Source organism: Nipponia nippon, unplaced genomic scaffold, assembly GCF_047370975.1.
Source record: "Nipponia nippon isolate SJK-2023a ecotype South Korea unplaced genomic scaffold, ASM4737097v1 scaffold_12, whole genome shotgun sequence".
NCBI lineage: Eukaryota > Metazoa > Chordata > Aves > Pelecaniformes > Threskiornithidae > Nipponia > Nipponia nippon.
The window spans coordinates 24,013,469-24,038,542 of record NW_028262313.1 but is presented as its reverse complement, the minus strand read 5'-3'; the positions used below and the strand labels follow the sequence as shown (position 1 = coordinate 24,038,542).

Here is a 25,074-nt window from a genome sequence, read left to right as displayed (position 1 = left end):
CTTGCGCGTTTATGGAGGTCCGAGCAGCTCTGCCCCTCGTCACGCAGTTCCTTGAACCCCACCTTTTGCCATTACAGCCCCCAGGAATCCTGACATAACAGCACACCTCTGCATACACGGGGGTTTTTAAAGGAGGATTTTAGTGTTCGGTATGCTGCAAGCTGATCTGCATAAGTTGAGAGGCATCAGCTATGCCCATTTTGCTCTAGTCCCCCTGCATTCCCCTGTTGCATTTTCAGGGTGTTAGCAGTCTTGAATGCGTTTGCAAGTGGGAAAAAAACCCAGCAGGGCATCGTAAGCCAGAAGGCAATGCTAAGCAAGAAGCATCAGAGGAACCTGCCTGCTTGAAGGCTTATGAGACGTGGCCTTTTCGTCCTCTTGTTTAGCAGATTTCAGTATGTTTTGCAATTTAAAGTGAATTTTCTTTTTTTGAAGAATGTTTTCTGCTGAAAAGGACATCTGCACTAGAAACCGAAGCAAAGCGAGCACTGCAAAGTCATCTCGGACTGACCAACTGACTTGCGTCAGCTGGGAAGAAGCTGCTCTTTGACACCAAACCAAATTGGTGGTGTGACGCAGAGGGCACGGGCACCTTCCTTTGTTGTTATCGTTAGGTAAGATGTGAGCATTTGCCAGAAGTGATCTCCTTTCTCCTTGGATGAACCCATTTCTACACCATAATCATAGGAATGCAGCAATGGCAAAGTTTTCTGCATGGGTACTGGATCCTTTCCCACTCTTTTTCTTTTCCTCAAGAGAGACAGGAGACAGCATGCACAAGAGGCAGGTGTCCTGTCTCCCTTTTTACTGAACAGTTATGCCTGGTAAACAATTCAGAGACAGCCGCTCGCTCACTGCCCCCATGGGATGGGGGAGAGAATCGAAAGAGTAGAAGCAGGAAAACTCGTGGGTTGAGATAAAGACAGCTTAATAGGTAAAGCAAAAGCTGTGCGTGCAAGCAAAGCAAAACAAGGAATTCATTCACTGCTTCCCATCGGCAGGCGGGTGTGCAGCCATCCCCAGGCACGCAGGGCTCCATCACGCGTAACGGTCACTTGGGAAGACAAAACTTTGTACCTCCAAACGTCCCCCCTTCCTTCTTCTTCCCCCAGCTTTACATGCTGTGGTGTGGGGTATCCCTGTGGTCAGTGGGGGCAGCTGTCCCAGCCGTGTCCCCTCCCAGCTCCTTGTGCCCCCAGCCTGCTCGCTGGGGGGTGGGGTGAGGAGCAGAGAAGGCCTTGACTGTGTGTAAGCACTGCTCAGCAATAACAAAAACATCCCTGTGCTGGCAACAGTGTATCCAGCGCAAATCCAAAACATAGCCCCTCATTAGCTACTGTGAAGAAGATTAACTCTATCCCAGCCAAAACCAGCACACATCTCCTAATACCTGGCAGTGCAGTGCCATCTTGTCTCTGCAGACTGTCTTCCTCTTGCCTTCACAGTTGTTGGACTGCAAACCAAACTGTGATATTGCAACTTCTCATTGCTACCAGGGGTCAGGAGGTAGGTCCAGAGTGGACCTTGCTGGCTTCTGCCCAGACCAGCACTGCCACGAGCATGGCTGTGGCAGCAGAAGACATCTGGCAGTGTCTTTTGTGAGCCTCTGCTTCAGCTGCATCTCCTCCTCCTCCCGCACAGGCTGGCACAGGTAGCGGCAGGGAGTGCCTGGAAGATCCTCTCTGGCCACTATAAATCTTCTGCGTGGGAAAGCTGTGCAGCAGCACGGACTTGGAGGGACCAGTAACCTGCTCGGAGTCCTTCCTTATAGCCCAGGCTTCGTGGTCCAGCAGGCGATGAGTGAGGGGAGGCCGCAGGACCGCTGTCTGCATCTCGTTAGTGTTCTTTGAAGAAGTGTTGGGGACAGCAGTGGATGTGTTACCTTCCAGTGCGCCGGCAGGATGCGGTGAGTGCTGAGGGATCACGCTGCCGGGTGTTAGGATGCTGCCACGCCGACACCATGATCGAGCATTCACCCACGGGGCGTCTCTGCCCAGCCTGCGACAGCTCCCCTCAGGTGGGACGCTGCCAAGTCTGAGTCCCCCTTCCCTTCCCGCTCAACCTCGGCTGCCGAGGGCGGACCAGCGAGCCTGAAGGGTTGGCCCCTCCATCCGTACCGACCCTGGCACGCTGCTCCGTGGGGGTTGATGGTTGGATGCAGGCTGCTGTGCTGGTGCTGTACCATATGGAGCGCCGTGTGGCGCGTGCACGTACCATCACCACTTCTCTTCTGCAGCCCAGGGGAGCCCTGAAGGCTGCGGCGTCCCGCAGCGCGCTCCCTGGGCAAGGGAGCCGGGCACCGCGGGAGGTAGTGCCGTGCATCAGCTGTCACCACAGGTACAGGTCCTTGCAGAAGCTTGTTTTGCTCTGCATAAGAGCTTTAAATTGACTGGTACAAAGTGTAACTTAGGATTTGCCTTTGAGTATGAACAGTAGGAGGATGCAAGGAACTTTTATCCGATATACGAAAGCACATCCATTTTCTTGTCGGTCCCTTGTAGTTCAGGTCGTTCGCAGAGAGAGTGATGCTGGGTCATATGGCAGAAAGCTGAATAAAAATGCTTAAGTTCTGTATCCACCCTTAGGGGTGAGAACAATACACTTCCAGTGGCCCCATCGCTCCCGGGTTTGAGTTGGCGCCTCAGTGAGCAGGGTGGCAGGAGCCGCAGCTCGGACACCCAGAGGCCTCAGCTGCACGGGCTGCAGTTGCGGAGTGGCGAGCCTTCCTTTGGAAAGAGTTTGGGGATCCAGGGGTAGGAAATCAGGTCTGATCGTTAACAGTGTTTGCTTGAAAAAGCTAAAGCCTGTAAAAGAAGTTGTCTTGTGAACTTCAGATTTGTGCTATGCAGCAGAAAACATAAATTTTGCTCGGAGACAAAAGAGCCTGTGGAAGAAGTTGAGGTGTCTCTGCATGGCTGGCAGTGCTGCTGGCAGCCGCGGCGTCCTGCAGACCGAGTGCTGTGCTGATGAGCGAGGCAGGGAGCCTCATCCATGACTGCGCTCGTGTGCCGACGGCAAAGGATGCCCGCGATTTCCTGCGGTCCTGGTGGAAGTCCCAAGAGCTGAGGTTGTGGGAGGCATTCATCCTCTGCTTCCAGTTCATGCAGAGGGAGCTATATCTGGACCTTGGGGAAGCTGGCAGCCGGCAAGCTGGGCTCTGGTTGGGCAGGTGAGCTGCGCTCTTCACCGGGTGAAAAGATCCGTCTTTTGGGAGGGAGGTGTTTCAGGGCTTGGCATCTACAGAATACAGGGCAGCATTGATGCAGGGGAAGGGAAAAAAATGTAGATGATGGTGATTTTCCATCATTCAACAGTCCTCGTCATTTTGAGATGCCAGTTGTGACAACAGGGCCGTGAGGAGCCAGCGCCGGCAGTTAGGGTGGGAAGCGGAGGCGAGGTGAGCCTCAGGCCGGCTGTGCTGGGTGGCGGTGGGGCTGGGCTGGGGGTGCCGTGCTCCGCCAGCCCCGGCGCCGCTCGGCAGCGTCGTGCCGAAGCTTTGGGGCAGCAGCCTTCAGTTGGTCCGCGGGTCCCTGGGGACCTCTGGCCTGCTTTGGGGGTCCGTGGAGGGTAATCCGCAATTGCCTGTAGGTTTGGGTATGCTATACGGGGGGACCCAAAGGGAAACGGAGGATGGTCAACGGCTGTTTTATCCTCCGTTAGCCGGGGTGGGGGTGTAGTGCTCTGTCAGTCGGTGTCACTGCCCTGCACCATGTGCCGGTGTTGCCAGAGGCTTTCCTGGCTGTCTCTGCGGCTGGCTGGATGCGATGATCTGTTCTGTCAAGACGGAGAGTCAATTACTCTTCAGCCGAGGAAAGCAGAGTTCGTTTAGATTAGCGAGTCTGTCGTAGCGTTCGGAAGACTGGTGGAGTTTGAAAAAAAGCCTGAGGGCTGCGTGCAGCCCTGTGCGGCCGTGGGCGGGCGGCTGGGCGCAGCCTCTCCGGGCCCCCGGCTGAGTAACGCAGCAATCCCTCCTTAGCACGGGAAAGGTGAGGAGTATCTCCCTCGCAGGGAATCGAAGGAGCATGCCCGCATGGGGATAGATAGTTTGGTGGCCACATCTGCATGAATGAGCATTCCTGGCTTTTGAGTTGGAGCGACCTCGTCCAGCCCTGCCCTGGCGTTTGAGGCTGAACGCCACGGAGAAGCCAGGCTCCGATTGTTTTCCTGCGGTGGAAGAAAGTGGTTTGGTCACTTTGGGATTTGAACTCAGACGGGCTGGTAGCCCTGCTATCGATAGTCGCTGCACACTGTGTGGACCAGAACTGGCTTTGTTTTCTAATGATAATAGTGGTATGAGTAAGCTCATTGAGATAAGAAGGAGCTGACCCGGTTGTCACGGCAAAGACTTGCGACAGAGGTTCTTCATCCATATTCACTTTCACCGTATCCACTGCTGCCGCTGTTTTCTCCGCTGATCTGCCTGTGCTACTCATCCCCGTCCAACCACAGCTTGATCCTCCTGCCAGCTCCGGATGGGGTCAGAGTGGCGAGGAGCCGCCCTGGGAAGGGCCCGCAGCCCCGGGAAGGGCCCGCAGCCCCGCGTCGCCTGGGCGGCGAGGTGCCCTGCTCGCCCTCCCTCCCTCCCGCCTTACTCACCTGCAACAGGCAGCGCTGGCAGTTGTTGCAACGTGTGTTTCTGTTTTGTTCTGCTTTCAAAATAACGATTACAGCCCTGATTCTGCTTGCGAGTATTTTTAAGTGAAGTTAAATGTATCCTGTAACAGTAATAAAAATACTACCAGTAATAGTATTTTGTGCTTTATGGCACTTTTCTTCTGAAGGGCTTAGGAGCAGCAATTCGTTTAGCCTCCAAGCAACCATGCGAAATAGGTATTTCTCCTTTTCTGTGGCTGGAGGGAGGCGAGGTTTGTCGCGAGGTGGTGGCTGTGGCAGCAGCCCCTCGGAGCGCGTGAACGGCCGTGGGCCCTGGCAGCCGTCGGAGCCGGGCTGGGTTTTGGGCTGGTTTTGGGAGAGAGCCCTGCAGCCGCATACTCGCGTGCTGGACTGTGTGCCCCGTCAGTAGCCCCTGTCAGTACTTCAGCGGACCCGAGCGCTGTCCTCAGGGTTATCTGACTCCGTCCGTGTCCCGGGCGCTGGGACAGCGTTTGCAGGAGCGGGGTTACGGGAGTGCAGCACCTCACCTCGGGGGACCTGGGCGGGAGCCCCTGCGCTCCCAGCTGCCTGCGCGGGCGGCGGGCAGAGGGAGCCGGGATGGGCCGCGAGGGCGGGCTGGGCTCGCACTGCTCTCTTGCCTCTGCTTTTTTCCTGTTTAATGCAATCTGAGCAGAAGCCAGAAAGAGCAAGGTCACCTGCGCTCCTCTGTGGTTTGAAACTCCCCAGCCCCCACTCTGGGGAGGCTTTTTGAATAATGAGAACAAAGTCAAATGCTGACACGTCCTCAGAAGCGGTAAGAATGATTTGTCGGGACACAGACCACAGATTAAGTCATTTTGCAGTAGCAGAAATAATCTTAAAAATATAGCCCAGCTCTACAGGTATTTATAGCTGCTGCCCTTTCCCCGGGCAGCGGGTAGCCGTCCCTCTGCGGGGGGGAATTGGATGCCGCCTGGCTGCGGGTGTCTCGGGTATCCACACAGGGTGATTTACACCCCAAGCTCTCTGCAGGGCTCCCGATGACTTTTCCGTGCAATCACAAAGTAGAATGGAGCACAGCATATTAAACAAGTAACAGTCCCCAGTGAAGAGCAGTGGAGAAGCCCGTGTTTTTGCTGGAGGGGCCGGTTGGGTGCTTCCATCGCACTGCTCGGGGCGCGGGGCTGCCGAGGGGCTGTGTGATGCCATGGACCACGCTGAGCTCCTCGAGATTGCAGGCAAGGCGGCTGCCGCTTCCAAAACAGCTCTGGGAGCAAAAGATACGTCTTAAATAAGGCTTAGAAAGTCAGTGCAGAACCGCCAGTATTGGGACACCAATACTGTTTGTACGGGGCATCCTCTGCTGCGAGAGCGAGGGAGCGCTGCGGGCAGCAGGCCTGTGCGTTAGCTGGGGAGGGCAGCCAGGCACGTTTTACTGCATGTAACCGTAGTGGACTTTGGCGGGTCTGCGCCACGGGAGCTGGACGGCCTCCAGGACGTGCTTACTGTGTGCCGGGGCTGGCAGAGCCCGGTCGTGCTGCGCAGAGTGCGGAGAGCCGCTTCAGCGTGCTGTCCCGGCCGCTGCTCGTGCGCTGTGCATGGGCATGGCTGTTATGATTTATCTTTCACTCGTTTAATGCCTGTAGCCAGGTGTCTCTGACAGGCGGCGCGGGGAGGGTTGTCCCTGGGTGCCGCCCGCCTGATCCAGGGTGCCAGCACCGCCTGCAAAGCTCGGAGTTAAGCTCTTGCTGGGGCCTGGAAGGTCTGACGTGCTGGCGAAGTGTCTGAGGATGGGTGGGTGCGGGCTGGTGGGTGCCCTCTCCCTGCGCACCAATGTGCTCCTGCTGGGACTAGAAACTGGGGCTGGTTGCAGCCAGCGGCTTTGGGAAGAGCCTCGGGGGTAAATCCCGCGTTACAACAGCATCTTCGTCCGTGCTGCCAGACCACCGTCCTGCCGGGTGTTCCTGGAGTAGCTGCTGTCAGGAGCAGTCCCCACAAATGCCAGAGGGAAGGCTGCAGATTTCCTAAAATCCGTTTTATAGAGTCACTGGGACATGTTCAGTTCCCAGGACAAGGTGGGAAAACCGTGGACTTTGCTGCTTCTCTCCCCCTGTGTTCTCACTGGTTGGGGAAGGCCTTAGCAGGCTGCTTCTTGTCTTTCCCAAGATGATACTTTACTTCTTTTTCTGGTGTTTTCCCACCAACCCTCCGGCAGTTTGACTGCTGTTATATATTTTAGCTGCATTAGCTTCTTTGCTGGTTTGGAATGGCAGAAAAAATGCTTTGACCTTGGCCCGTGTGCTGAGAACAGAGTCCAGGCACAAGTTTTTGTAACAGTAATTTCCTAGCGAAGGCTCCTGCCTCCTCCCCCCCGCCGAGCTGGCGCAGGCAGCAGCAGCGTCCGCGTATTTTTTGATGCGCCGTTGGGGAGGGTTTGGACGGGCTATCTCGGCAGCTCCTCTTCCCTCTTATAAAAGAGAGAAAAGGATAAAAGTAATTTGCGTGCAGGTCAGGTTAATTGCTTTCATCTGCGTGGCAATTAGGTGCATTAGGTAGAAAATGAAGTACCACATGCAAATATTGTTCAGATGATCAACATTTTTTCTTGGATCGTGTGTGCATGTGTGCGTTTGTGGGCATGCGTCGTCTTCTACCTGCGACAGAACGGATGGGTTTTGTATGCGTATTCTCTTCCTTTATAAATACCATCTCCATCCCTTGCCTCGGCGCCCGCAGCGATCTGCCTGCAGACACCGTCTGTGGAGGAGACGTGGGGAAACGGGCGCTTTGCACCACGCTGTCCGTGGGAAGCAGTGCCGGTCGCGGGTCCCCCCGGCTGGATGGGGCTCTGCGAGCCTCTGCGGGGGGACGTGCCGGGGGCTGGCACGAAGTCGGCACCTCTTCTTGTCACTGCTCAGGCCCAAAGTTGAGAACTAACCCTCCAGGTCACCCCTGGCCCTTCTCCCGCTGTCTGGGAGCTCTGGCTCTGTTCGGCAGGGCAGGCCTGGGTGGCACGTGTCCAGCCGGGGTCCGGAGCCCGAAGCCGCAGGTCCCGTGGGGACCGCGTGCCCTCCTCGGCTGGCTCTGGGCTTTGGCCCCGTGCGTGCTCACACGCTTCAGAACCTGTGAGGTCATCCCAATGAGCTCGGCCCGTTCACATGCATTTAGCTTTCTGGTTTTCAGTTATTTGCTTTGTTTTGATGTGTCCCCTGTGGCTGGAGAGGAAAGTCTTTCCCTCATAATACAATGTTCCACTTGCAAAGAAATCCGTTACTTCCCCATCCGTTTCCAAGTCCCCAGGAACATCTTTAAATGGTTAGAAAAAAAAAATAGCAGCACAGGGATTCTTTTTCCCCTTTGTTGTTCACAGCACAGCCTGTGCCAAATGCCAGGTCCTTGGTTCCTGGCCGATTCGGAGGGCGGCTTCGAGGGGGAGCTGCGCGGGGCAGTGCCGGCGCGCCTGCGGGCTGGGGCATCCTCCGCCCGTAGCTGTGCCGAGGGGGGGACGAGGCTGGGCTGGGGCTGGCGGCTAAGAGGGGGCTGGGGGCAGCGGTTTTCCCTTTGTGCAGCTCACCCTCTGTTTTGCCACAGTGGTGCTTAAGCACTTGAATTACGGCCTGAGCTGGAACAGTTGCCCAAGTCCCCGCAGGGATAAGGTGGCAGCCTGAGGTTAGCGGGGCGGCGGGCCGGTCTCTCTGCACGCCTGTTTCAGTTAAAGGAGGGGGCTCCGTGTGTCCTGTGGGGATCCCCTGGGATCAGCGGTGATCCGTTTGCTCCTGGCCGCGTGGGCGGCAGGGCAGAGCCATGCCCTCGCGGCCGGCGGAGGGGATGGGGCTCTGCCTCCGTGCACCCTCCGGCTTTCCAAGAGCTAGGGTCAAGGTGGGCGCTCGGCCGCTTCGGTGACTTTGTCCCGAGATGACTATCTTGCTGTTGCTTGAAAGAGAATTATGAGAACACTCTCAAGGCTAAGAGGCCTAAAATTAGACGTGGCATCTGTGTTTTGGTTTGCAGGTGGGCTTACAAGAAAACGATTCCTGGCTGCTTTCCTTCTTCGTCTGCTTGGCAGAGTGAAGCAGCAGACAGGGTGCTGGCCTCGTACACGACTGCAAAAGCACTGGGCTCCCTCAGGACATCGCTGCCTGGCAGGGCCAGCGTGTCTGCAGATTTCAGCGCCCATCTGTGGTTATGGGGGTACCTCCCACGCACGCGGATCCCCTGGGATCAGCCGATTGCTGCTGCTGCAGTGTTCTGCCCTCTAGATTTCCCAAGAAATGCTTTCAGCATTTCAGCATTTCACCCACCCAAAATGATGGGTCTGGGTGTCCATGCCTTGTGTCGCTACAAGAACGTATTGGCATCAAGGCAGTGTTTCCCAGGGCTGGGATGCCCTGGGCTCGCCGCGAGTGTGCTGCCGGGGTTCGCACCAGCACAGCTCGCTGCTCATCCCCGCCAGCCCGGCCTCGCGGAGGTGCCACGGTCCTGCCGCAGCCGGCAGGTGCGGGCAGCTGTGAGCCGCGGGCGCGCATGGCCGTAGGGCAGCCGGCGGGGAAGGCCAGGCCACGGAGCAGGAGGACCTGGCTGGACGTTAGCCGCTTGCTGCGGGATGCTGAGGAATTCGCCTCTGCGTTCGCTCTGTTGCTGAGATCAGGGCTGAGAGTGCCAAGAAGCCCATAGATATGTGAAACCTTCCTTATAATTTGCATATTTACTCTTCATGCGATGACTCAAAGCCTGATCTGCGCTGAGGGCATGGGAGGTGATATTGTTGTGTAAGTTGTGAAGTCTCTGGAAAACAAATGATTTGCCAGCAGAGCTGAAGAGCAATTTTGCAGATATAGCTTATACCCGTTCCCAGCCATAATAAGGGAAAGCATTTTTATGCCCCTGCAGCTGTGTCTCCGCAAAGGTTTTGTCTTGGTATAAACATACCTAAAAATAAACCAGTTCTGCCAGTAAGTTCTGGCACCAGCTGAAGTCCCCACTGCGGCCAGCCCGAAAACCCCACCGCAGGCTCTCGGCAGCCGCCCACAGCTGTGCAGGGAGCGCGGCGCAGGAGCTGGCGCGGCTGGCGATGCACAGCCACCATGGCAAGTCCCCGCATCTCACTCCGGCGAGAGGGGGTGCCGAGGGCAGGAGGCGGGGGCCGCTCCCTGAGCTGGATGCTGCCGTTTCTTCCTCTGTTCCCCATCTGTTCCCAGGGCCGCCACGCTTTGCCGGGAGGAGGAGGAGGGTGCTCGCCCGCCCGGCAGCGGGGAGGCGGGAGAGACTGGAGCAGCGGCCCTCTGAAAGGCAGCGGTGCTGCCTTTCGCTTTGCTGCCTGTGCTAGCAGGTCTCGCTCGCGTGGTGTGCCTCCCCGCTCGGGTGCTCCGACAAAAGTGGTGTTTGTGGTCTTCTCATTTTTCCATGCTGGATTCCTCTGTTGCCTGCCATCTGCCTGTTTTCAACCCGTGCTTCCTCCAACAGAGAAATAAAAATGCAGAATTTGCGGCACCGGTTTCCTTAGCAATAATTCCACTGCCAAATGAAGCAGGGAAAATATTATGTGTTTTAAATATCCGAGTCTGGAAGTGAATCCTGTCATCCCTCAGCAGCCCGGCTGGGAGCCTTCCCGTTACGGAAGTTGTACTGGTGCTCTGAGGTCCGAGCGTGGCAGGGAGGGCTCCGGGCTGCAGCCCCCGTTTGCACCGAGTGGTTCTTTGGTGGGATCACCGGGGAGTGGCATTTTCAGACAGGTTTCCACGAGTTCCCCCAGGAGCAGAGGCAGATGCCGTCGCCGGCCGCAGAGCTGATGTGGTGGTTCGTCGTCCGTAAGTAAGAGGAAGGCTGGTAAGCACGTGTCACAAGTGGGGCAAGGCGTGGGGCCGTATTCCCATCGCGGAAGGTTGTGGACGCCTGCGTTTACTGGAGTCTGTGAAACTCCCGGGAGGTCAGTAAACTAGAACGGCGGGTGGCTCACAGGCTCTGCTGGCGTCCGGGAGGAGGTCGGGCTCCCAGCAGGAGGCGGCACCTCAGCACCGGGAATTCTCTGCATTGCTAAACCAGCTCCAGAAGGTAGAGAAAATCCAATTTATGCAGCCAGTTCAGTTCGAAGGCTAGTCATTCAAACTGGAGATCTACTCGGAGTGGAAAAAGACAGAACATGTGGGAGGTTTTCTTCTAACCTGTGTAGAGAATGAGGCATGGGCCGGTGGTATCCAACGGCTATTAAATCTCGGAGATCCCTTAGAAAAGGGCCAGTCAGCAGAGTCTGCAGCTCACAAATAAGCCTGGCTTGGCGTTAGTAGTCAATTGATTTGAAATACAAACTGCTTTGATAAATTTAGTTCTGACTTACCAAAAGAGCAATTTAAAATGTTCACATTTCCATTGAATTTATGGATCTAGTTGAATGCAACTTGACACATATCACAAATAAAATACTAGCACAGCATCTAATAAGTAAGAAATGTGTCATACGCCGTTTTCTAGGTTGTAGAATGGAAAATCAAAACTCACAGCAAACTGTACAATTGCTTCAAAAAAAAAAAAAATGCATATTTGCTAAACAGGAGAAGGTTCTTGCTGACAAAAAGAACTGTCACGTCCTCTGCAGAGGCATCAGCATGGCCGTATTTAAAATGAACACATTCTGCCCATTGCAAAGAGAAGATGTGAAGGTAGGGAACAGTACTGAATGCATTCTTTAGGGAAAATCACTGCAAAGGACAGAGGTAGAAATGATGAAAATTGATTCTTTAAGTAGGGGGATCCTTGTTGCCAAATTAAATTCTGATTACATTTGAAGTTCTATATGACGTTGATTTAAATCAGTCCACCTTGGTTTTCTTTCCGCAGTACCTCATCAGATTCTGTGGAGAGAGCTGGAGGTCCTGGGGGGACCACGAGGGAATCCCTGCTCAGCAGGCATCCTCCTCCAGGGCGCGGGCGAAGGCGAGCCCCTCCGGTCCCTGCCTGGGGGTGGCGGGAGCGGTCAGCCCGGCTCTCGGAAGGAGCCAGCGCGACTCGGGGTGACCCCGGTGGGGGCTCGGGGGCTTGGGACGCTGGAGGGCTGGCTGCCTGGTTCGGCCGCCCACGGGCTGGAGGTGAGGGCGAGCGCTCTGCCGACAGCGCCCAGCGGGACGCGGGCCCTGGGGTTTTCCGTTCTGCGTTAGAAAGCAGAGGCTGGTGAGCGAGGCTCGCAGCGCCCGCCCTGCTGCCAGGCTGCGGAGGGGGTGTCCGTGGGTCGGAGAGGGGCTCTCTCCTTGCCCGAGCGCAGAGGTGAGTGGGGCGTCTGAATATGGCATTGACGTCACTCCCCCCGTCCTGCCAGCGCCGTGCATCCCGTATCGTCTCTCCCTCCAGCAGCTGTCATTTTCCGTTTGAGGCACGGCAGTACCGTTTTGATTGGCCAGGCGATTCCTGGAGATACCTCAGGGACCAAATGGCCGGTTCACACGAGGTGCTCTGGCTGCACCCCGTCACCGGACACAGGTCTGTTTGTGCTGGCCGACCACCCGGCCGCTGCAAGCCTCCCTTGCCCCTGTGTCCTGCCAGGGAATGGCCCCGGAGCAGGTATTGTTCTACAAAGGCTTTGTGAGCAGGAGCAGGGACTACTTGTCTAATTTACAAATGCAGTGCTGGCATTAAGATCCGTGTACTACAAAAACAAAAGGAACATTAATCTGCACGTGAAGGGCGCGTGGGGAGGGTAGCGTTGGTCTTCTGCCCCACGTTGATCTCTGGTTGCACAAGCCCGGCGAGCCCTGGGTGAGGACGGGGATTCCTGCCAAGAGAAGCCCTCCTGCCCTGGGAGCGCGGTGCCGGCGCTGTTCCAGGCCAAGGGGCCGTGCCAGCCCGGGTCCGGCGGCCTCCGGTCCCCCTTCGCAGCCCCAGCACGCCTGGGCTGCCGAGGGGGGCCCCGGCCGGCGCGATGGGAGCTGGCTCAGGCAGGTGATGTTTTGTTACCTCCGGAGATTCGCACTTCAGGTCTGGCTGTTGCGAGAAGCCGCCAAGGAGCTTGCATCATCTCTTCCTACGTGTTTAATAAGTATTGCTGCACTTAGTTCTCACAGAGGGAAAGCTAAACGTCTTCCTATAAAAGCAGGCTGTTAGTACGCGGTGCTACGAGCCTGCGGTACCCTGCTGGGTGCCCGGATGCGTTCTGGGGGACTGCAAGGCACGATGGCAGTGTCCCTTGGAGCATGAAACTTATGGAGCAAGAGTATCTCAGTATTTGGAACGTTCTTTATAGTCACATTTTCTTTCTGTCAGCAGAGGAGATGGATTTGAGAATGGAAGATTATGGTGTGGGTTAAACTAACTTAAAAAATATTAGTCAGGACAGACTGTTTCCTTGGGAAATAAGTAGGGCTCTCGGTGCACCAAGGACACCAAGGTCTTGTCCTTGGAGGCTCCAGGTGACTCTGCAGTCACCAGGACGATGTGGTGCACAGCGCTGATGACCTCGGGGGTGCTCGTCAGGGCTGCAGCCCGCTTGCATTACTCCTGTTTTGCTTTTTGTCCTCTTCGTGCTTTGTAACCAGGTGAGGTCCCATCTTAAGTAACCTTGCAATACGTTTATGCCTTCTCTTTTTGTAGATCCCCTCTCTGTCTGGGGAAATCAAGTGTTTCCTCTGCTCTGAGATGATTTATTTAAGCTGCTCCCTGAGCTCCCTGGCTGGAGATCAGGTTTTGAGGCAGAAGTTTTGGTCTCAGTTCGGTATCCGAAAGCTGCCTGCCACGGAGGCCACCTGTGTGACACAGAGGCTGCAGCGCAGCACACCTGCCTCCCTTCGCCGTTCTACCCTCGTTCTCTGCTGCTCTCTTGGGGATGACTGGAAGGTGAGAGCCAATGATGATCGTTGTGACGTGGCCTCTGCCGCCCACCCCGTCCGCAGGCGTGCAGCGGCGCGGCTGGCCGCGGTGGCCCTGGGGGGCTATCCCCGGGGTGCCGGGCCCAGGACCCTCTCCGAGAGCTTGCTGGTTCTGCCTGCCCTCGCTGCCAGGGATGTTTGGAAAACCCGTTGTCATCTGCTAAAGTTTATTTGAATCCAATGAAGATCAAGTTCCCGTGTGTGTTTACCACGGACTGTCCCTGTTACTTGCACTGTGCACCATGCTCTGCTCTCTCAGCGATGCTATCTCGCCTCTCCGCCTCCAGCACTTACACATGAAAACAAGGCATGGTCGGTTTAGAAACATATTCAAGGCTATTTAGAAAAAAGGAAATAAATTCAGTGTACAAGGCTGCATGTTTATAGATTACAGTGCTCAAAGCATTTTAACAGATGGGATGCTTTAAAGTTTCCGTGCAGGCCTTGTTATCTTAATCAGCGCAGCTTAATGACTGTGGATTGAAGATTGCACCTCCATTGACGGTAAGCCAGTCATTTTTTTTAATACCGTGTTTGAAAATGTCACGCACAGATGATGCCACTTTAAAGGCAACATTTACTACTGATAACATAACAGTATCTCAGAAACGACAGGACTCGAAATGACTGGGCAGGATTCTGTGCCATCCAGGTCTGTGCGCAAGCGCTTGTTCAGTTCATGGCTCCGCATCTTGAGCGTTGTGGCCAGGCAGATTTTTAGATACAGCGTTGTAAAGGTGCAAAACCAGCAGCCACTTTGCCAAAGGGCAAGGTGTGTGACCGAAAGTGCCCTGCTCCGGGCATTCCTGGCTGATGGCCGGTCGGGCTGGGATCAGCTGGGGTGCGTGGCAGCTGCCGCGGGCGGGCGGGCAAATCCTGCTTAGGGATTCTCCGAGGGGCAGTCCAGCTGAGTCCCCGTGTTTGCAAGTCCACTGCACCATGCTTTAGCAGACGTGTTCCTGGACAAGGCAGCTAAATCCCGGAGCGGGTTCCAAGCCCGCCGGTGCAAACCCTGGCGCCGAGCAGTTCATGCCGTGAGCCGATGCCGCGAGGAGGCTGTGCCAGCCGTCAGGGCACAGCCGCGTCGAGAACAACGCTGCAGGGTTTCACTTCGGTCTGGTGGGCTGTTCTCGTGCAACTGTTGGAGTGATTTTAACATGGAAAATGCAGTCAAATTTAAGAGTGAAGGAGATGGAAATTGTGGTTGTTCTGTTACGCCAGGCTGATGGAAAGCAGAGGGAGTGTAAGAATTATGCATCGTGTTATATTAGCATGGTGAATTGCTTAATGAATTAATCTTATTCGAGCAGGTAGGCATGGACTGCAGAAGCCGTGCAGATACAGCAGCAAACACAACTTTTTTTGTGGTCTGCCGTAGGAGTGCAAAGTTCTGGGCAGCGGCGGGGGGCCGTGGTGCCTTGGCCGCTTTTGGGTAGCGTGTGCCGTCTGTTGCTGAGGTGGAAACTTTCTTTGTGGGTTATGAGAAGTGGTTGACTTTTCTCTTATCCGTGATTGCCCTTGGTTTTCTGGGTGTTGTAAAATCTGGGCTGTTTGGTGAAATTAACTATTGACAAGCAAGTGCATTGCGAAATTGTAGTTCCTGCTCTACAGAAGTATTTGCATGTGGCAGGAGCTCAACAGACTCGATTCGTTTCCTTAAAGAACCCTTCTGAAACGACAGCAAAATTCTTCCTACAGCCGTAAGAGAGATACTGAGGTTGTTTTTTCTCCCCCCTGAAAACTGCCACGCTCCTTTGTGAGCAGCCCTGACCTTGGCCTTCGAGCCATGCTCCAGGGCTGGAATCTCTGCCCGACGTCACTGCTGCAGCAGTTGTGTCTGCCCGCGCCACGCTATCGCCCTGCTTTGGGTTTCTCAGGCAGCGTGACACTTGCCACATATTGTGCAAACTACGGTCTCGTATTCTGGAGCCCTCCGCAACGCGCTCGGCGCTTGTTTTTGCCAGACCTCAGTATTCCTGTGGCTCTGTGGGGCGGGCGCAATCAGCAGGGACCGGCAGAGCAAAACTTCTGCTTGGAGGAAAGCTTTGAGCAGCAGATCGTGAGCCCGCAGGGGCGGAGGAGCTGGAAACGCTGCTGGTCGCCGGGACCCCCGTGCAGGTGGGCGTCGGGCGCTGCCCAGAATGCTGCCAGTTCGCACGCCCCTGCAGCCGCCGTAAGCTGTCTTTTCGGCTCGTTGCAGTGTTATACCTACGGATTTTGAGAACGCCCTTAAAAGGTCTCTTGGAAACTGGAAATAGATGGTTAAAGGTACCATTCTGATAGCTCGCTCTGACTCGCCCATGTTTTCAGTTATGTTTTTCTTGCAATTTTCCCTCTAAAAATAAAAAGGAAAAGGCAAATTGGCATCTTTTTAAAATCAAGGGGGTTCCCAGGCAAATCCTTCTGCTCTGCGGACAGTGGCTGCCGGCAGTAAAGGTGCAGGAGCGAGCTGGAAATCGCGCTGGTGCTGCAGGGCTCAGCCTGCAGCCGAGCTGCTCCGCAGCTGCCGAAGCATCGGTCTCGGGAGGTGGTGGGACGTGGGGGCTGAATGCTCCCCTGTGGCAGCCCCGGCGGCAGGAGCGTTACACCCAGGCCCAGCCTGTCTCACAGCCGGGATTAACCTGTCGTGGCTGCCAGCTCCCTCTGATTTCCATCCCGAAGTGGGCGGCTGGAGCGAGACTGGCCGAGCAGAGAGGGGTTTGCAAGGAGAGCCCCAGCGCCTCTGCGATGCTCTGCTCAGCACCCTCCCTAGGCAGGTGCACGTATATAGGTACGCTAGACGCACACGTGCATGCAGGTGTATTTGTACTTGCACAACTCTTCTCATGGAGAAACAGCTCTTTAAAAAGCCACTCAAGCCTTAATTGCTAACCTACTTGGCAGCTTTAAATAATTAAGCCTCAAAAATACTCCAAGGTCTTCTGGGGGGTCTGCTTCTGTCACCACAACAGCTGCTCCGGTGAGAGCTGCTTTTGCTCATTTCCGATCTGAAATACATAGTGCAAAGAATAGGGAAAGCACGGTATGGAGGGTCTTGTGGGAAAAGATAAATTAGCCCTTTTCACATTTCTGATTGCATAGGGAGGAGAGGAAAGGTAACGCGTCATTAGAGGAAAGGTCTGGTACTGCTGGTTTCTAAAAAATTGCTGGATAAATAAGGCATTTTTAGCAAAGCTTTTATATCTGCTGCCGGTTATTTCTTAGTCGTGACCGCTCTACAGCAGCACCTCGAGCTGAGCGCGAGGGCTGTGCAGCGTAGGGTGCTCGTGCAGAGCTGGCACGGGGGGCGGGGGTGCCCGGGGCCGGGGCAGTGGGATTGCGCGGGAGGACGGGCGGGATGCTGGGGGGGGCGAGGCAGGGAGGCGTTTGTTGCATCAGGACTTAACTATGGCAGATACGTTGCAACCGACTGTATTTCCTCCATTTGATCAGTAATTCAAGAAAAGCCTTGGAAATCGAGATTGTCAGGGAAGGATAGTTGAGCAGCATCTAGAGATGAGTCACTGATTCTGATTGCTCCTGTTGGAAAGATGAGGAATGACTCAAAATGTTTCTTGCCTTAAGAGCAAAGGATAAAACTGCTGCTCCAGTTATTAACCTACAATTTACGTAGGATCTGCCTAGCTCCCCTACGAGGAGTAGACGATAGCGGCGTTCTTGAAGGACACAACTGAGAGCAAGATCAGAGGAGGGAGGTGAGCCTGGGTTTTGATCTCACCCGTAGCTGTCCCATTTCATGCTTCACTCTCAAGGTGTGAGTGGCTTAGAAAAGACAGCCGTGCTTCAGCAAAGAGCCCTGACCCACGTGAAAGGCAAACCGCACCGTAGTCTTTGGTTGAAATGAAGTGCAGGGCAGCATCGCCGTGCATTATAACTTACCGCAGAGAAGGAAACACCAGCGGAAAAGCTGGTGATTAGCACGCATGTCTTTCCTTAATTCAACCTCGATGCTGCCAGCCGCTCTTTCGGTGTGCGAGGTGGCCCCTTGCGTGCGTGGTATCCAGGCGGGCAGAGCTGCCGGCGGGACGCGGAGGGGCGCTGGCCGCGGGCGGCAGCTGGGGGCAGAGGGACTGAGAAGCAGGACAGCGTTCCCTTGCCCTGGGTCTGTGTTGGTGTTTGACCCCTCTCTCCCGAAGTCGCAAGACTTCTCAGAAGGTTGACAGCATGGGCTCTGGCTGCCCTCTCTCCCAGGGCTGTTGTCTGTTTCAGTGGATTTTGGGTTTATTCACCCTGTGGGCCCAAATGTGGCTTTTCTGAGTATAAAGATTTTTTTCTAAGGAGTCCCGGCACTGTTACATTCACTCTTTATAATTTCTAAGACCTTGCCTGCAAGCTTTCAAACAATACCAGAAACCAAAAGCAGATCTAATTTTGACCAAAAAGTTGCGGTGACCTACTGACTGTTAGAAACTAATGGCCTCATCTGGCGTTTTGACAAAAAGCCAGTTTTAGCAAATAACTTAAAATGCGATTGCTCCCCAGACTGCCTGGATGTGCGTTGACTTGTGATTCTGAGAAGCACCTCTCCTGCTGCCATGCCTTTGGAAAAAGGAGCTTCTCCGTAGACCTGATCAAACAAGTGTTGGTCTTCTGCGTGGTCAGAGCGAGGTTTGGCTTAGTCGTTGCTTGCCTCCTTTCTGATCAGTGCTTGGCGTGTCCCATCACCGAAATTTGGGGTTTTGCCATGAACGTTCTCCTAAGCGCTGTCCGCTGTGCTCACCCGTAGCTGGTCCTAACCCCACTTGCTGACCCTGTCCCTTGTTCTCTTTCTGTTCTACGCTGCAGGTTGGAGACTGGCCGTGAACATGCCTTGGCCATTGACTATTACTTTCCACCTCAAAAGACTTGCCTGATCTGTGGAGATGAAGCATCTGGGTGCCACTACGGAGCCCTCACTTGTGGTAGCTGCAAAGTCTTCTTCAAACGGGCGGCTGAAGGTAACGCATACAGAGAGGAGGGCAAATCACTCCCACCTCCAGGTGTTGGCGTTCTCTACCAAAGTAGCCTGAGAGTCAAATGCTGGTGACACAATTTCTCTCATCAGCAGGCAAGTCATTACCATGTAAGTGCTGGAGGCATTTGCAGCATCATGATAGGTTTTCCTCCTGTTGAAAGAGGTTAAGCAGCTTTGCTTTGGGGAGCCTGCCAAGCCAAGGGGACTGAGGCAAGAGTGGAGGGGAAAAAGCGTGATGGGTTTCTAAAGTCTCTTGAACTAGGAAAGGAGAAAATTCAAGGATAAGTTGATTTCTTTGTTCTGTGTTTGTCATTCCACCTTACAGATTGCCCTCAAAAAGTAGCCGAACCAGTTTGCCGAAACACAATCCTTTTCAATGCCTGATTATCTCAGTGACCTCAGGAGACCCCAGAGAGTCAGTTCCTGCTGCTTCTCTTGACTCTCAAGGGTGCTTTAAGTTCCCATCAGCCCTCCTGTGGTCTCAGACCCACAGCTCCAAATTGAGGGGATGCTTTTCCTCTCTTGCATCCCTTTCAGAGGGTCACTTCTCTCAATACCTGCAAAACGGCAGAACTGTCTGTCCATCAAGGGCTGTGCTCTGACCTTGGTGTCCGTGATCCTTCTCCCCAACCCTTGAGAAAGCAACTTCTCCTTCACGTCCAGCTCTGGAGTGCCAGGCTCTCCAGAGATAAGTGTGAGCCCAGATGTTCCCTTTCAACAGCAAGGTCTTTGCACCATCTTTCCTTGGTAACTGGCACGTAGAAGGAGCAGCAAGCCCAGCTGTTTCCTTGGGCTGTGGGTCAGCAATGTCTGGTTTCTAACCACAGTTAGAGTCGTGATTCCTTGGGGACAGAGTGAGAGTCTTCGTTGTGGAAGCCTAAATGTCTGGTAACGTAACGTGCCTGTAAATCGCACATCTGACTTCTTTTCTGGGGTGATGAACCAGTACAAATCATCATTCTTCCTCGGTGCTAACATAACGTATTTGGTGCACTGGCGCACCGTTGGCAACCGGCGTTACAGGCCATGGCATCCCTGAGCGAGGGAGGCACTGCGGTTCCCAGCTGGTGGCCAGCGATGGGGACGGAGGCTTCTGTCTCTGGCTTGTCTCACCGTGACCCTCCCCTCCCGCGCCTCACGTCCTCCCGCTGTCGCGCGGAGGTCCCAGACTGATGGGCGCTCGCCTGCTGTTGTCAGAGCGCTGCTTCTGGATTAATTCTAGCATTATCCTGCGCGTTTTCAGCGTTGCATTTTCCCTCATTCATCATGCATGCCAGGAGTGAACTTGCCAGCGCTGGTTCAAGGAAGAATCGGGGCTGTGCCATAGAGGACAACAGCATCCTGTGGCCTTAATAGGACAGGCAAATAATATTAATAGATAAGTTTGGCATATTTTTCCCAAGTAAATCATTTACGGATACGTCTCTTTGCTCTACGCCAATCCTGTGTAAGGCCAAATAGATTGGCTTGTGCAGCCGGAGTAAATACCAGATGCTTGTTTAAGTCAGCAAGTTGTTGTTGATTTATAGTAAGTGGAGTCTTGGCTCTCTCTGCCAGATAAACTGCTGGTGGAGCACCTCGTGTCGGCTGGCGGGTCCCGGCCGGCGCTCCTCCTTTTACGGCAGGGTGGGCTCCGTCCTGCGAGGCGTGCGGGCCGGGCCGCGAGACGCCTGCTGGGGGAGAGGAGGCGGCCTGGGCTGCTCGCGTGGCTCTTAACCGTGTGCTGTTTTGTTCCCTCTCCTGATTGTGTTGTATCATTAATTTAAATGGTATTTGTGCCTCTTCTTAGTTTTTAAGCCTCGAGGTATTGCAGAGGGTTAGAACCGTTGGGTAGCGTTAGCGTCGGGCAGCAGCAGCCCTTTGCCTTGCCCCTGGGTGAGACCGTGGAGCGGTGGAGGTTTCATCATGTTACCCTGAGGTACATGGATAAAGTCTTTAATTTGGGGAAGAGGCAGTAAGTCGGACTCCTTTATAAATATTGCATGCGGGGTAGTGGTAGGTGATGATTTCTATCCTAACTCTTGGTGATTTTCCAGCCAGACCTTTCCTTCTTGAAGTTGAAGAGCAATATTGAAAGGTGGTTTTTCAGTGTGTTCTCATGTTTTGAAGTCCACAAAATGCATCTCTGAAAACCTTAGGTCACCTTTGGAGATTTTTTACAACAGCAGATCAGAAAGCTTCGCTGATGAGAAAAGAAAGCTTTTCTTCTGCCTCTGCTGCCTTCTTGTTACTGGTGTAAACCAGCAGCCTCCGATGGGGGGGAGAAGCAGCGGGCTGGGAGCTGAAGAGCAGCACAAACAGATCACCTGGGAGGGAGCGGAGAAGAGCTAGACATGTAGTTTTCCTTTTATTATATTTGCCTAATATGATACTGAACTTACTGGCAGTAACTCGGGGATATTTAAGAAGGTTTGGTAGACATACACTGCCTTCTAAGGGATTAGAAAGGGAAAAGATTTTAAAAAAAAAAAGTTATGCCATTGATTCCTCTTCCCTTTTGAAGCACGCTGAGGGATTTGTGTGATTTCGAGCAGAGCAGATCACTCCTGCTTTGATCAAATGTTTGACAGATTTGAGGTTTTTTGCAAGCTCAAGTCTAACCAGTTCTGCCAGAAAGATGCTGGAAGAGTGAACACAAAAAACATGAATGTTTTCCTGACCCCTTTGTCAGCTCTCTCGATTTATAGACTCCCTCAGGATGCCCAGGTTATATACCGGCCGGCTCTAAAACGCACCCTGCAGATTCTTCAGCTCTGATGTGGGCTCCCTCACTTGCAAGATGGCCAGCCTCCTCTTTGTGAGCAAACCTGGCGTTTGGCTCTGCCTTTCTGTCCCCCCGCTCTGGTGTCGGAGCGCTGGGGGTGCGGGGGGCTGGGGCTCGCTGCCCCGGCGAGAAGTGCTGCTGCTCCTCTGCTGCCAGGCACGCTCGCGGCCTGTGAAGGAGGAGGACTCCTTCCAATCCCTCTTTCTCCTACGATAACAAAGATTTGGTAAACAAAAAGTGCATCCACCTCAGCACAGATTTTGTGTTTTCTTGACGCAAGTAGGCAGGGCATCACTTTGCATGGCTAGGATGGCTCGGATGAGTTACAGGCCTTAGGGCTTGGTCCTCGTGATACCACGCTTGTCCCTGAAACAGAAGAACGCTTCGACACGACACGCTTCCAAGTCAGTTGGCAGTCCAGGGGTTCCTGTTGTCCCATCCCATCCAGGAAGGGAGTCATTTTTGTGTCCCCCTCATCCCTCCCTGAGAAATGGTAACCTTCCTCATCCGTCCAAGGTTGCATGAGATCTGATGGCCACCTTGGCCAGTTCAGAGCTGCCTCTGTGCAGTGATCCTGGCAGCACGGGACTGGGACACCTTAGGCTGCATTCCTGATGGGATTGCCTTTAAATAGCATAGAGCTAAATGAAAAAATAACACAGTATTTGGCAAATTTCCTAGAGGGCTAACAGCCAGACTGCTGTGCAGTCTGTTCCGATTCCCTTTCAGTCACTCTCCATATGGATTATTGTTCTGCATCCTGACCTGCTGAGGCATCTCTGCCCTGCACCAGAGAAATGTCTTTGGGCCAACTCAACAGTTTCTTGCCAGTTTTCAAGATCACAACAAGTTGAAGTGAACTGCTTTCGAAGACCATCACCATGTTTTAAAATGCTGTTTCTTCTCGTGGCTGGTCTGACGGTATGCAAGAGTCAGGTGTGCAGAAGCCTTTGGTGGTGCTGCAGCACCGTGATGCTCCAGCTTCAGCGGTGGGTTTCTCGCTACCCTTTGGGTATTACTGGCCTTAAAAACCCGTGGGAAGAGCAGAAGGTGGAATAACCAGATGTTTGAAAGCTGAGGCCCTCCTGGCACAGCCTGCCGCCTGTCTCCCGTGCTGCCCGCCAGGTGGGATCGCTTTTCTCTCCCCTCGACGTCCACAGACCAGCTCCCCCCAGCCCTGCGCAGCCGTGCTGCTCTGTGGGTGACCGGTACGCCCGCACCCGTGTCGCCGGGTGCCCTGGGGGGCGGCTGTCTGCGCTGTGCCGCTGACTGGCACTGCTGGCTGCTTCAGCCTGCGCTCGGGCAAGCTATCTGTCGGAGGGTAGTCGGACATGACAGTGCTTGAGTCCTGAAGCAGACAATTCGACTTCAGTCAGGCTCAGGAGTTAAAACGTTACGGCTTTGTCTTGTTGCCAGAGAGCTGAGCAATTAAAACATTTTTGCTTGCTGGATTTAAGCGTCTTTAACATAAAGCCTTTTCAGTTTGCACAGTCCTATACCTGTCTACTTTGAAAGCTCATCCATCATTTAGCCCTGGCTTGCTCTAGGCTACTTGCTAGATTGTCTCCTGTACGGAGCTGTGACCTGCCCGTGCTGTCAGTGCACCAACATCTGCAACTTCCATGCTTGCGTTCCTCTGGCTTGGTAATGGTTTCCCTTGCAGATCATTGTTCCTGGTTCCCGGGAGAGCCTCCCCCTTGCTCTTCCCCCAGAGCCAGCCTGCCTGCCAGCCGCCGCAGGCTGCTGAAGTCGCTGCCGCGAGAAGGAGCTGGAGCTGCTGCTGAAGCCTGCACTGCACCACTGGGGCTGGGTGCTTTCCTTTAGTTTTCTTTAGTCTTCTGGTAAATACAGGTGACTATTAAGAAAATGACCTTGCAAAGATAGTTTATTAATAGTGGCTTAGTGTTGGTTCCTGAGAGCTTTGTAGCTGTGCCCTCTTTGATTATTTCTAATGGGGGCATAAAGTGGGAACTTCAGAGCAGTCCCCGCACCGGACCCGCAGGCTCAGCTCTTGCCGTAGCCCCGCGGGTGACAGTGCTGGGGACCAGAGTTTTCACAGAAGAGCACTGGAGACCCTGTGGTTACGTGGGACCCTGGGGGATTCGCTTTCTCAGAAAGCTTGGCCTCGTCCCCCAACTGTTAGAATTTGGTTTATGCCCTGAAATACAAGGAGATATCTCTCTGCCAAAAGGCATTTGATGGGTTTTCACATTTGCAATCGTAAATCTTACTCCAGACATTTGCGTGTATCACTTTGCTTTCTGGAAGAGAAAGCTGCTCTAGGCACAACAACTCACATGGCAACAGGCTTTTAGTTAAATAACTTCTCTGGATTGAGCAACTGATCTTTCTCCGTAAATCTTTACTTTTAGCCGAGACTGGAGAACTGCTCTTCCCCTCTGCCCCGATGTTCATTGCAGTCCCAGGTGATGGGCAGGAGGATTCAGTGATGGCAGAAGCATCTTTCTGCCTGGCGTGAGGTGCACAGGAGGGAGCCCGCGCCGCGGGGGCTGTTGCCAGCGAAGGGGACGGTGCTCCAGCAGCGTGTCCCTGGGGCGCAGTGAAGCGGGAGCTACAGCAGCCGGCAAGAGCCCCGGCTGCCCAGACTGATCTCCTGGCGTTCCTGTGCTGGTCTGACACAGCAGAGGGGTGCCGAGTACCTTTGTAACTCCACTTCTTACCTACGTGCACGTCAGACAGTATCTGGATCGGCCGGGAAGGAGAGGGGTCTCCTCCAGGCATGCATCTGCGGTGCCGTCAACTGGGTAATTATATCTGAGGCTGATGCCTTGCCGACATCCCCGTTGTAAAGAGCCTGGGTGATTGGCTTTGCAAAGAGCAGGACCACTGGGTAAAATAGGAGAGTGTGTTTAAAGTTTAGACCCGGGAAGTAGAGGTTTGCAAAGCAAGAGCCTCTGCTTTGGAGTGGTATGAGAAAGCTGCTCTATTGTTTGCAGGCAAGAAAAAGAGAAAAAAAATCATGGCAGTGTTAAACTCAATGAAAGAAAAAACAGTGCATTTATCTTTAAATAAAGAACAGCTGATGGCAAATGTCTCAGCTTGTTCTTAAATTAAGAGAGTAAATTATCCTGAAATTAAAACCAAGTGTATGAGAAGTTACTTAAGACAGATGGAACCCATATTCTAGCCACCCTGGTGCTCTGGGCTTTTACAGCCAGCAGCACCTTCTCCTCCGTACGCCCATGCTGTGCCCAGGCTTCACAGCCGTTCCCCCCCCTGCCAACTGGTGCACGCTCCCAGCTTGGAGAGCATCGGAGAGCAGGGGTGGAGTATGCCGGTGCGGGCGGAGCAGTGGAGCTGCTGGGTCCGGCGGTGTGTCTGTCCGTGCAGTGAGCGTCCCGGCCGTCGCGGTTCTCTGCAGCCGATGGGACGAGCCCAGGCGGTTCAGGAGGGTTGGCTTTGCTGGGGCAGCGACATGGTGTGGTCCCTCTCCCACGTCACGGATTCGTTTCACAAACCATATCCACAGCTGGGGTAGCGGTGATGAGGGCGCTGGGTTTCTCTGGTAATTAAAAGGAGAATCTCTACCTGCCTAGGAATTAGGACAAGATCAGCAAGCAGCTTATTCTCATGCTGAGCAGAGGCAGACTCGTGAATAGCCATTGCATGACCATTTGTTTCCCTTTTTGTTAATGGCTAACAGCTTGAAATAGACAGTGCCAGACTCTGCATGTACAGTTAACAGAAAATTGGTTCCTGCCCCAAAGAGTTTATTTTCTGAAGCAGGAAGCAGGCCCTCGCTATTTCAGCAAAATCACTGTACCGTGACTGTGGGGTGGGTTGTTGACTGCGACTTAAAAGCTTGCATTCATCTGAGCCCATCGGCAGGGAGGTAAAGTTGTTGTAGAGACTCTTCTAACGTGCCGGTTTTGTGCGCAGCGATCTGGGAG

At 54.1% G+C, this 25,074-nt stretch overlaps 1 protein-coding gene across 2 annotated transcripts in view; it reads left to right on the top strand.

Moving 5' to 3' along the window:
- The window catches only part of AR (androgen receptor), a 61,869-nt gene that overhangs the window by 9,542 nt on the left and 27,253 nt on the right, over window positions 1-25,074 (top strand). For both annotated transcript variants that reach the window (XR_015702789.1, XM_087749237.1), the window contains exon 2: window positions 18,231-18,382. Coding sequence is in view for 1 of the 2 variants with exons in the window: in XM_087749237.1 (XP_087605363.1) it covers window positions 18,231-18,382 (152 nt within the window). In the remaining variant the exon portion in view is untranslated. The remainder of the gene's footprint in view (window positions 1-18,230; window positions 18,383-25,074) is intronic.